At 40.2% G+C, this 13005-nt stretch overlaps 1 protein-coding gene across 4 annotated transcripts; it reads left to right on the top strand.

The window, feature by feature from the left end:
- Positions 1 to 2043: 2043 nt before the first annotated feature.
- On the top strand, positions 2044 to 12365 carry pomt1 (protein-O-mannosyltransferase 1). Of its 4 annotated transcripts, none has more exons than XM_041788627.1 (20): positions 2044 to 2156; positions 2596 to 2719; positions 2830 to 2936; positions 3016 to 3066; positions 3161 to 3307; positions 3746 to 3854; positions 4065 to 4121; positions 4211 to 4304; positions 4639 to 4794; positions 5936 to 6066; positions 6165 to 6260; positions 6329 to 6421; positions 6623 to 6719; positions 7133 to 7225; positions 7329 to 7449; positions 10280 to 10377; positions 10637 to 10750; positions 10832 to 10958; positions 11410 to 11587; positions 11696 to 12365. In XM_041788627.1, exons 2-20 carry the CDS (start codon positions 2604 to 2606, stop codon positions 11868 to 11870), a joined length of 2160 nt encoding a protein of 719 aa, XP_041644561.1. In that variant the 5' UTR covers positions 2044 to 2156; positions 2596 to 2603; the 3' UTR covers positions 11871 to 12365. The 4 variants fall into 4 exon arrangements, with proteins under 4 accessions (XP_041644561.1, XP_041644564.1, XP_041644562.1 ...); XM_041788630.1 differs by having other exon boundaries at positions 2599 to 2719; XM_041788628.1 differs by lacking the exon at positions 2044 to 2156 and adding an exon at positions 2192 to 2304.
- Positions 12366 to 13005: the final 640 nt, after the last annotated feature.

The raw sequence follows: 13005 nt of genomic DNA on the forward strand, positions 1-13005 counted from the left end.
TCAGTTAGGTTTTACGATAAGCCCACTGTGGGTTTGTACCTCAATTGCACAATTACTTTTGTTCACTTTTTCTCTGACTTCTCCTTTAAAAATGTGCAAATAAACGTCACAAAACCAAGAATGTATGCTTCTCACCAGTTGGGATAAAATGCTGCCAAAAGTAGGACATTCTGTTTGGCGAGGATGCTTACTCTGTCAAAGATAGTTCATTCATTCAGAGATATTGTATTGAAAGTAGTTCCTTCTGTCTGGTAAGATGACTTACTTTGCCTCATTTTATTGGTGAGAGTTTATTCTGTCAGGTGAGGCATCCTATGTAATCAGTCATTGATCTAATAAGGTTGGCATCTCTGGCACTTTACTTAAATGACAATAACATGACAATAACAATGTGTCTTTCTCGGCCCCCCCCCCCCCCCCATTATGTGGAGTTCCACAAGGGTCTATACTCGGCACAATTGTTTTCTCTTTACCGCTGGGTTATCTTCTTAAGTCTGTTTATAATGCATCATACCACCATTATGCTGACAATACGCAGCTGTATTTTTTCCTCAAACCAAATAATCTCAGCAATCTTAGCACCCTCTATGACTGTTCAGCCTCTGTTTCTAATTGGATCTTCCTTTATCTCAACCCAGATAAAACAGAGATTCTCATTCCAACTCAACAACAAAGAATCTTGGCATCCTGTTTGATAAAATCTTAAACTTTGAGTCCCCTATTCTGGTCCGATTCCCATATTACTCCAATTTTTTCTTCTCTCCATTGGCTTTCAGTAGAATACAGTTTAAGATTCCATCCATCACCTTTAAGGCCTGGCACCATACTTAACTGACTTACTCAGCCCACATTCCAGTGGTCACCCTCTCCAATGATCTGACCAGGGATTTTTTACAGTTCCTGGTTCATATTTAAAATCCTGAGGCGACTGTGTGTTTGCAGTAGCAGCTTCTAAACTCAGGAATTTTCTTGCCCAGAATATCAGATCTGCTGAGTCCATTATTTCTTTGGGAAACTCTGATCTTTTTATAGATCAACATTTTTATAAAACTCTGTACCTGTGTTGTGAATACATGTTGGTTGGAGGTTTTGTATTTGTATTTATGTTTATTGTTCGTGTGAATCTGGTGGTTGTATGATTTTTATATGATGATTTGCTTGTCTTTTTACTCCAGCCTGTCTGTACTCTGTGGTTTTATTTTTGCCGTACTTCTCTCTCTCCTGAAATGAAGCACTTTGTAACTTTGTTTTTTAAAAAATTTTATACTAATAAAGGTTATTATTATTATCATGCTGGTCAGCCCATTATATTAGAGGTAACTCATTCCATCCACCCATCCATCCATTTTTCTGCTTATCTGCCAAGAAAATTGAGGCAGACGTCCCTCTCCTCAGCAGTGTTTTCCAGCTACTCCTGGGGTATTCTGGAGAATATCCTGACCAGGTGAAATATTCCTCCCTGCAAGCTCCAGGTCTACCCCAGTTGTTTCTCATGTAGTTATTGAGCCCAAATTTTCAGAGTGTAAAATAAAGTTTATTCTCTAAGTGGGCCATGGGCATAACAGATGGGGTTTTATAATGGGCTAATTGTAAAGTGCTAGATGAAGTGGGGTCCAAAATCTTTTGGAGTCCATAAATCATAGGGACACTCCTGCTTTCAGCCTTTGATTGTAAGCCCTTTAAACATGAGCCTATAACCTATTAAATCCCCAGTCCTGGTTAAACAATATTACAATAGCTGCAAGCAACTTTTATTTCTCACATGCCGTTATTTTTTATCTCTAGATAACAAATATTTAATTTGTAACTTTGGAGAATGTTTTAAGTATTTTAATTATATCAATGCACTTTCACCTGCTTGCATTGAGTGGAGCATATGTGCTGTCCTGTGGGTGGAAAGAAATACACTCTATCAGGGGTAAATATTCATTTCCTGTTATTTCATAGAAATTGATTTTGGCCTATTTCAAACCTGCTTTTTTCTTGGTAATCCTGTGTCCGAGTGGCTCTGTGTGCAGGCAGCAATAATCAATCACCACAGACATCGAGCTGCCGCTGCTACGAACAGAGCGAGGAGCTGGTGGCTAACAGAGCAGCCGAACTTGTCGTTTACTGACATGATGGCTTGTTTAGTTTTCACGGACTAACATCACCAGGTGAGCTTTCGCTGTGGACGGCAGAAATAAAGTTAATCTTTGCTGAGTATGATAGCTGCTGGCCAAGAGTCAGGTTTATGCTAACAGCTGTTAGCTCTGACATGGAAGTTGTGTATGAAGGCGTGTCGTGGCTACAGAGAGAGGTGAGGTCAGTACAAACTAACCCCTGAATTTCAAAGCCGTCTTTCCTTCTTATTTATAACAATGAAAACTGCGACAACGAAAGACCGAAATCTACATATTTTCACAACGAAAACAACGCAACTTGACAACACAGTTATAAGAAATGGCAGAAATATGCACGCTGTCCATGTACACTGCACTTAAGTATGAGATTATTGACCAGGAACTGCATCTATTGTTTTATTTTCGGGATGAAAATATCAGAATAAGGAATGCACGATCTAACTGTGGTGTCTCATGTCCCTCTTATCTGAAGAAGTTTCCATGATGCTGCAGCTCCCCTTTGTGGTGACGGCTCAGGTGGACCTGGTCCTGCTGCTGGTTTCCCTGCTGGCCCTCTGGACTAGACTGAACCACCTTAGCTATCCCAACGCTGTGGTGTGAGTATTTTTTTAATACGTTTTTTACTTTATTCAGCATGATCGACCGCACTTGAGTGACTGATCTCATGAACCTCATAGACTGATGTTGTTTTATGTTTGTGCCTTAGGTTTGATGAGGTGTATTATGGCCAGTTTGTGTCTCTCTACATGAAAAGAGTCTTCTTTGTTGACGACAGTGGACCGCCGCTTGGCCACATGATCCTGGCCCTTGGAGGTCAGTTACACTACAACAACTGTAACACATATTAGCAGTGTGTGTCAATATTTAAGTCATTAATGATTTTGCATTGCAGCCTACATGGGAGGTTTTGATGGGAACTTTGTGTGGAACAGAATAGGAGCAGGTATGAGCACATGTTTCTCTCACTGAAGCATCAGATTAAACCAGTGTTTGAAGTGATTTCAAATCCTTGTAATTGTACCTTGATTGTTGTTTAGAGTATCCCAGCACTGTGAGTGTTTGGACTCTGCGGTTGCTGCCCGCTCTGTGTGGAGCTCTCAGTGTTCCTCTGGTTTACCTGTTGACTCTAGAGCTGAAGTTCTCCCACCTGTCAGCTCTTGGAGCTGCACTGCTGCTGCTGCTGGGTGAGTTTAAACACAGCAAACATCATTATAATATTAAGCAAAGGGGGCAGCTTGGTACAGATTTTTTTACTGGTAGATAGAGTGAACATGGATGTTCTTGTAAGTCTTAGTACTGAGGTTCAGTATCTGTAAGGAAGTAAAATATCTGCCATACACTGATCAAATTCAGGGCATGTATGACCTCTTGTAAACATTATTCATTTCAGGAGCTTAAATGAGCATTTGTAACAAAACAGTGCCAGTGCTTTAACTATAATGCACTGAGGTAGGTTCAGGGACCAAATGACACTGGGTAGTGAAAGGACTCTGGGCCCTCAGATGACTCAATGATTATTTTAGGAACTAAAATAATGCTCTTTCAAGCATCATGTTCTTGGTGTGTAACATCCAGGTCCATTTTGAATTAGTCAAGCACTTACACCTTGTTTATTTCTTCAGAGAATGCTCTTATCGTCCAATCCCGCTTCATGTTACTGGAGTCTGTCCTGATCTTTTTTGTGTTGTTGGCCTTCCTCTCCTACTTCAGATTCCACAACACGCCCAACAGGTTAGACTGGCTTTTTGTGTCTAATGGTTTCCAACAGAAAATAAGTACAGCTAAATTAAAGTACAGTTATTTAAATGGATCATTTTAGGTCTACCTCAATTCATATAGAATATCAATGTAGACATCTTTAATCAATTAGATTTCACTTTGGCCATAACTTCACTGTGATCCAATGGTGGACCTGACTCGCTTGTTCTTTTTTATCCTTAGCTGGTTCAGATACTGTTGGCTGCTTCTCTCTGGTGCTTCTTGTGGTGCAGCTGTGGGGTAAAAATGCTCTGAAATCAGTGAAGAAATTGTAAGTTTCTTTCTTTTAGCACTTATAAATCACAAGCATTAATTGTGTTCTACAATAGAGTGAAGTACATGGGAGTCTTCTCCTATCTGCTGCTGCTGGGTGTAGCCTCTGTGCATACCTGGAACCTGATTGGAAACAGAACTGTCAGTCATGTAAGTCCATATTCACACTTGAGGGGAAAATTCTGTAAGCATGGATATAAGCTATAATATCACCATGAATCGTGCAACATTTGTTTTGGTTACCTGTTCTTTTTCAGCCATCGCATAAAGTTTTTTGTGCTCATGATATTTGAGCGTGACTAGGCCAATAAATTTTTGCTCTTGGTTTACATCTTATCGCAGAGATGAGCAACACAGGAGAGTCTCAGCTTGACATCTTGTATCAGTACTGAACACATGAACACATTCCTATCATCCTCACTCAAAAGTTTATTTTCTCATGCTAAAGTAATGGTGTTCGTGTTTGTGTGTGTGGTGAGTGCAGATAAGTGTCTGTGTGCAGTGTGTGTGTCGAGTTGTCTGTCTTTTGGTGGTCCCGGTCCTTCTCTATGTGTTTTGGTTCTACATCCACCTGGGTCTCCTTCATCGCAGTGGACCTCATGACCAACTTATGAGCTCCGCTTTTCAGGCTAGTCTGGAGGTAACAAACCAAACACCCGTATGTGGAAACTATTACCATAACTTGTACATTTTAATTGTATATGTTTATGGTATAGTGGGGCATTATCGTATGTTACAGTATGGTATAGTTTAGTATAATATAGATAAAGTCATATTTTTGTATGGTATAGTACAGTAGCGTAGCATAGTAAAGTATAGCATAGCATAGCATAGCATAGTATAGTTTGGTAAAGTATATTATTGTATGGTATTGTATGGTACTGTGTAGTATAGTATTTGTTCAGACAGATAAAGTATAGGATTTAGTTTTTGACTGCTCAGTAGGTAAAACATGTTTGTGGTTTGTGCTTTTGTACTTAAATGGTTTCAGAGGATATTTAAAGGAAACATATTATGCAAAAATCACTTTTTCAGGCTTTTCTAACACAAATATGTGCCCCTGGCCTGTCCACAGTCCCCTCAAATACCAGAAAAATCCATTCCCTCTCCCCCTCTCTTTCTCCACCTTTCAGAAAATGTGTGCTGAAACAAGCTGTTCTCAGATTTAGCTCCTGGTGACCTCACCAGGAGCGTGAGCACCCACCCCCAGGTTTGGCTGGCCCTCCCCCACTTGGAGGAAAGTTCTGCCCTCCTCTAGTGATCCTCTCAACTATCAGCTGAGATGCTGGATAGCTCAATGGGTTATCCTGCTGACTACAGTCTGGGAGGTTGATGGTTCAAAACCCAGTCTAGTTCTAAACTTTGGATAAAAGTGTTTGTAGTACCAGGAGTACTGCATCCATTTCCTGAAAGGGGTGTGGTCAGGGGTGGAGTCAGACAGCTAATTACCATTTAAAGCCACAGACACAGAAACGGCTCGTTCTGAGAAGGGCTGAAATAGAGGGGGTTTTAAACGTACAAAATTCCTATGCTGGAGTGTTTTTTCAGCAACAAACTTCACAGGCATGTTTTGGGGACCTCTGAGAACAATTTAAGCCTGTCTTAAAAGGGTATAATATGTCTCCTTTAAAGCAAGATAATATTTCTTCAGTATGGCATGTATGCATTTGTATACATTATTTAATAGCCTTTTTCCCAGCTAACATTCCCTTTACATCATAAAACAATGTTAATGTTTTAAATATTTGATAAAGATTTTGATATAAAGTGTCCCTCTCTAGGGGGGTCTCTCTAGGATTACTCAGGGCCAGCCTCTGGAGGTTGCTTATGGCAGCCAGGTAACTTTAAGAAGCTCTGCGTCCCAGCCAATCCCTTGTTGGCTTCATTCTCACAAAGCCAACTTCCCAATCAGGTACTTTAAGCTTATACAGAAACAGCAGCCAATCAGAAAGCTTTTATTAACAGTGTGAGTTATGTTACTTTGTGTCCTGTTTGCGTGTTGGTGTTTAGGTATGAAAATGGGCGGGGCAGCTCACACCAGCAGCAGGTCACCTGTTATCCTTTTAAAGACGTCAACAACTGGTGGATCATCAAAGATCCTGGCAGGTATATCTCCTGTCCATTCTGGGGCATACTGTAGTACCAGTATAGCATTTACATGTTCTGTTTTCTAGACAGGAGCTGGTGGTCAGCAGTCCTCCTCGACCTGTCCGTCATGGTGATGTCATCCAGCTGGTTCATGGGATGACCTCACGCTTCCTCAACAGGTGAAATTTACCTCTATGATGTCTGATGAACTAATGAGCTTCATCCCCTACTCTTTGAAAATATTTTAAAACTCTGTGATTGTCTGTAACCAACATTTACACTTGGAAATGTGGTTCCCTTCCTCCCTTTAGTTGTTGTGGCCACAAACTTCTCTTAGAATTGATTTTATGTGGTTGTCTGTCTGTGTTTGTGTTTTGCAGTCATGATGTAGCAGCACCCATGAGCCCTCACGCACAAGAAGTGTCAGGTTATATTGACTTCAATGTTTCTATGGCGGCACAAAACCTTTGGCGAGTGGTGAGTAAGAGAGGATGACATCTGCCTTATTTACTAACGATCAGCTCATTTTTAGGATTAAGTTAATTTTTGAGTATCCAAGATCTAAATAGCTTCTTGGTTCAAACTGAAATTATTCCAGATGATTACTTAAGCTAATTGCAATAAGAAAGGCTCACTTAAAGTGCCTGATTCTTCACAGGAAAAAAACAGTTTATTCAAATCATCCAGATCGCATTGATGAAGCTTAATTTACCTGCGAAACAATGGGACTTGTCATTTTTTGTGCATTGTTAAATGATATTGTTGTTTCAAGCAGCATGATCTCATTCGATAAAACACTAGTTTGCATAATAGTTTTGCATCAAACATGAGTTGCAATCTAACAAATAGCTTGATGTCTGTACTTTTTTTGTGTTTATTTGCGAGTTTAGGATATCTCCAACAGGGGATCAGAGTCAGACTCGTGGAAGACAATACTGTCTGAGGTGCGACTGGTCCACGTCAACACCACAGCTGTTCTTCGGGTACTGACAGGAAGTGACCATATTACACAAAAAGCAGTTTTTGAAGACCAACATAATGAACATGTAAAAAATAACCCTTGTGTTTGTGTGTATATGTGTGTAGCTGAGTGGTGTGTCTCTTCCAGACTGGGGTTTCCGTCAGTTGGAAGTTGTTGCAGAAAAGTTGTTTAAAGCTCAAAGCAGCAGTTTAGACTGGACAGTGGAGGAGCACCGCTACGGAACCAGTAAGGACTACTCCTTTCCTGCCATTATACCCTTAATCATCCAAGAACCCTACAAGTTTTTATTTCACCTACCATATTTTTGTGAATTTCTACAATAAAGTCACTTTAAAGTGATTAAAAAGTCTTTATTTTAGGTTTATTGTATGATAGGCCACTGTGCTAGGAACCACCAGGCCAAATTTCAGTCTCAAAATTGAGCCTCAGAGTCATGAAAAATGAGGCAGTAATAGTATGGTGTGGGTGGTGTGGGCATGTCTGTTGAATGAGCTGAAGCCACACCTACTCACAAGAAATGCAACCCTCTCAATTTTTAAGAAATGCTTCTGATCAGAGCGCAGCTGCCTGGCTCTGCCACAGCAAAGAGACAGAAGTTGGGTATTATTTACTGTTTTCTGGCACAAATCTCTCAACTATGATACTTTTAATGACCCATGGGCCCCCATGGCTGGGCAATGTGCTCAATTTTTGGAATTTTACCTCACAACGAACAGAAATGCAGCATGTAGATGGCTGTTAACTTTCTATGAAGGCAGTGACATCAGCTAACAACAGACTGCCGGGATTGTTAGTGGGACGAGGCAATTCCATTTCGTATGTTTACAGCCTCCCTATTCCAACATATCTAGTGTGTTAAGACACAACTTTGGATTTCACTTTATAAAGACTTTAAGCACCAAAGAGAGGAATAAATCTTTTCCTTCCATCAAACCAGAGAACATTAGATGTGATTATTTTACATTGATGGTTAAAAACTGTTTGAAATCCGGTCTACATGTCAAGTATTTTAACCTTTTTTTTCCCACTAACTGAAAATACAGCTACAAAATCAACAGGCTGTAAAAATAGTTTTTTATGTGAGGGCTGATAGGAGGATGTAAAAATACTTTTTAACTGCGTTTCTTCAAAATTATTTTGCAGAGGGGAGTTAAATCTGGTCTACATATAAGTGTAATTTCAACACATGCATTTATATTTTTAACTAAAAATGTAATAAATGCTGCCATGTGCTGTCATTGAGATAGTGTCAAGACATGAAATCAAAGTAGTCAATCTAAAAAAAGAGATGGAGGCTGTAACATCGACATGTCAGAAAAAAAGGTTTTATTCTCCAAAGTATTTTTGATGCTGGGGGAGTATCAGAAATGACAATTAAGTTACATTTGTCCAAAACTTTTTTAACAGCAGTGAGGTTGAAGGTAAGGTTGAGACACACCATGAGAAATGAGCAAGAGAAATTTAAAAATTCTTAAGAGAAAGAAGACTAAACAAGCCCACAAGACTACTTCTCTGACTGGTGCTAACATGCAGCAGCTGCTGAATACCTGATAGCTCTGTTGTATTTTCAGAAGATAGTGGTGCAGTGTAACCTTGTGAAGCAGATGGATCAGCCCGTTTCTTTGTTTCTCAATGGCGGATCCATCTTGCAAAGCTCCCATCCCATGAACAGTTTTGGCCCGGTTAGGAAGTGACAGGACCAACCAGCATCAAGGGGCAGTACTTTTGGGCGTGGCAGAGTAGTGACCTAAGCAAGCAGCGACAAGAGGCCGGTGCAATTATGGCGGAAGAAATTAGTGTGGATGCTGCTAAAGCGTAGGTTTTATCAGAACTTGATGACATTTCTTCACGTAATGCAGCTCCTCAGGAGTTTACTTCTTGGTAGTGATGCACCTCGTTAGGAGCTACAACATCACTTGTTTTGTTGCTCTGATTGGCCCGTAAAGATCTGACACGCAGAACATTCATCCAGTCACCCTCCGAGTTCTTTTCAAAGGTTCTGCTCTTTCCCAAGTACTGTCTATGAGAGGTTTACCTCACACATCCATCTGGCGTGTCAGGTTAGGCGCAGTGGTGACTGTGAGCAAAGGATGAAAGGATCATAGCATAACTATCTATAGCCTCATTTTGGGTTTTTTTGTTTTGTTGTTTTTTGTTTTGGGCACTGTGATGCACTGCTCTGTAAGTCAATCATTATGGTCAAAATAAATTTGAGATAAAACTCAAAGATATGCTTTAATATGTGATTGAAATTTCATTAAAGTGGGGCTATTATACTTTTCCGATTTTTAAAACATAAATATAAAGTCACAGTGTTAGGTGTCCATACTCCATGTATGCAAATTTTCAAACTGCAAGATAGACGTATGCGGCAGTAATCTTGGAATTAGCGTGTGAACTGATGAAAACAGTTTGTTGAAACACCCCCCCAAACTATCAGGGTCAGACTCCGGGTCTAACGTATGGGCGTATATCAAAATTTGCCATATTTTACTCAGTCGGACCGGTTCATTCAAAGTTTTTAACTACTAGCATAATAACATTAGCCACACTGGAGGGGCGGGCACAAAACATTGAGTCCTGCCGCCCGCCAGCCTCCGGAAAATCGGCAAATCGGAGGAAAGCAGGTCCGTGGAGCCAGGGGAGTTAAAGAGACAGCAGCAAAAACGAAGTATTTCAGACGGAGGTTAAAGTAAGGGTTTTTCAGGACGCCAGTGTGAGAAACATGATGAGTTTTTTTGAGCTGTTAACCATGTAAAGCTACTACGTGGGTATCAGAGAGATGGTGTAAAGCCTTGAAAAAAGGCAAAATACCCCCACTTTAAAGAAAATTTCCCGGCCAAACCTGGTCTCAGCATAGGCTTTGTTTTAACATCTACCAATAGACATTGAAAAAGCATTCACCTTTGAACCAGTTTTACTCGGCATCATCCATAGCCGTCTTTTGGTCAGAAAAAGGCTCACAGCAATGCTCAGACCCCTACTTCATCTGTGCTGATTTTTCTTCCTTTAAGGGTTTTACTGTTTTTAATCCTTATTTTTGCTGTGTGTGTAGGTCAGGAGCAAAAGGAGAGAGAGGCGGAGCTTCATTCCCCAACCCATATAGACGTAGACAGAAAAATTTCCTTTTGGGCAAAGTTTTTAGAACTTCAGGTACAAAAATTAATATAATACTTTATATACCAATCACACCAAATGTATTGGAATATTGATCACTGAATTTATCAGTAATATATACACATATATTTATAATAATATCAATTCAACAATGTATCCTTACTTACTCTTCTCTTACTCTTATTCTTCTTATTGTATACAGGTCCTAGCAATCCTAGGTCCTAGTTAGCACAACCCCCAAATGTGTCTTACAATAACAGTAGAGTAACAATGTCATGTTGTGTTGTCCTCACAGTGGAAGATGCTGATGGTGAAACAGGAAGACTCTGAGCATAAGTACAGCTCCTCCCCTCTGGAGTGGGTCACCATGGAAACAAACATTGCATACTGGCTGCACTCCTCAAACAATGTAATGCAAACACACAAGAGACATCAACTACAACAAGAACACATCCCTGATCTGAACTGTGATTGGCTGTCTTTGTCTTAGGCTCAGATCCATCTAATAGGTAACCCGGTGTCATGGGGTGTGGCCAACCTGAGTCTATTGGCCTATCAGATACTGGCAGCTGTTTACCTGTTGAGGAGAAGAAGGGGCTTCACAGACCTCCCGGATGGTATTAACACATTCACACATACGGTCTCACAAAGTTTGTGTTCCTGTTGTTGTTATCATTACTTTAATACCTAATAATACCTTAATTCAACTTAATATTTCATCATTATGATGATCTTGATGTTTCTTGGTTTCAGGAGGATTTTCTCAGTGATATACTGAGGTAGACAATCCATTCAGACTTGATTCTGACCTTTTGAAAATATCATTAGAAATGGATTTAACACTCAACTTGAGTTGAGCTTACATTAATCGTTTTCAGCTTATGTTCAGCAAATTTCACCTAATGTTTAGCTAAAAGTATTGCTTTGAACAGAGTAATTTCACGGTTTTCAATTCTGAAAGCCAGTGAATTTTAGTTAGTGGAGCACCTGTAGCAAAATCCTTTACCAGCTAAGTGTGTAATTTAATGATGTTTTGTACAACTGATTTTTGTTTTTGTGTGTTTCAAGGTGTGTGGTGTCAGTTTGTGGGCTTGGGGTGTGTATGTGTTGGTGGTTGGTTGGTGAACTTTGTCCCGTTTCTACTGATGGAGAAAACTCTCTTCCTGTACCACTACCTTCCGGCCCTATGCTACCTGTACCTGCTGAGCCCTGCCTTGCTGGAGCACACACACACTTACCTGCTCAGGTAAACACAAAGGCAATAAGAACAGTATTTACAGTAACTGCTGGCTGTTAGGCTATATATACAGTATATATTAAGTAACAGATGTTTAACCTGTTTGTGTCTCTGTAGCAGTGCAACACACCAACGGGCGCTGTACGCATGTGTGTCAGCTGTGCTGGTTTCAATATTCCTGTCATATCAGACCTTCTGCCCTTTGACCTACGGCAGCCCTGAGCTGTCAGCCAGTCAATTACAGAAGCTGAAGTGGAAAGACTCATGGGACATCCTGTACCGCCGTCGGTAGAGAGACACCTACACAGGCAGACAGGTCCTCTGGATGGGGATGTTTTTGTTTCAGGATTGAACCTCAGCAGACACCTGGATGAACTTTAACATGTCCATGAGGCTGACTGTAAGGTCAAATTGGAGGAGCTGACCTCAGAGTACAGCTGTTTTCATGGACCAGCCTCATGCCTTCAGCAGATCTTCAGTCTTTTAAAACTGAGAAACTGTTTATAATGCTGTCAGGCAGGACACTTATATCCTGTGATGTATGGCTTCCGGATCAGCTCAGAAGAAAAAAGCTGCAAATGAAAGTTATTGTTTTTGGAAAAGTTTTGATGACAAACATCTTCTCATGTCATTATAAAAGTGCCTGCTCAAACAGAAAACTGTAAGAACTGGTCTGGAGTCAGTTTGTTATCCTACTGAGACTTTTGGATAATGTAATCCAACTCAATGAAAGTCAGCTCTAAGTTTTTAACCACAAAATAAAGCCATGAAACCATGACCAATATTACTTTTTTAGACTCTGAACTATGTTGATGTATGATTCTTTTGCCTCAATTTACAAAGTACAGATTATTCTAAGAGTGCACACAATCCAAAGTTTCCAACTTACTTGCTCAGGAAGGTTCCCAGACAGATATGCATTACTGCTGTTGCGCAGAGGTAGTTTATTTGTTACATGTCACTTTAAATCTATTTAGAGTCCCTTTTAAAGGGCTAAGAAGTTACAAGAACACATGATGTATGTATGTTTTGGTGTTGTAGTGTTGTTCTGATCTGATTGCAGCATCCATTTGTCATTTTAATATCCTGTAAGACTGTGATTCCCAAAGTGAGGACCGGTAGACCATGGGGAGTCCAAAGTGATGGGGGGGGTTGCTCATCAAGGCGAAGTGCGACATTCTGGTTTCTGGGATTTGTAGGACTAACACTGAGTGTACACAAGTAATCACAACAACAACAAAAAAAATGCTGGATAAGTATAAAATATAAATATCTAGCTTACCATCATGACATGATAGGTGTATCTGTATATGTTCATGTGTATGGTTAGATGTGTGGGGGGTTTAAAGTTATTTACATCAGTCAGAAAAAAGTTTGGTATCCGCTGTTGAAAGAGGCTGCATCTTGGTAGTTGATTTTTTTTTTCT

The sequence above is a fragment of the Cheilinus undulatus genome, linkage group 5, assembly GCF_018320785.1.
Source record: "Cheilinus undulatus linkage group 5, ASM1832078v1, whole genome shotgun sequence".
NCBI classification, from domain to species: domain Eukaryota; kingdom Metazoa; phylum Chordata; class Actinopteri; order Labriformes; family Labridae; genus Cheilinus; species Cheilinus undulatus.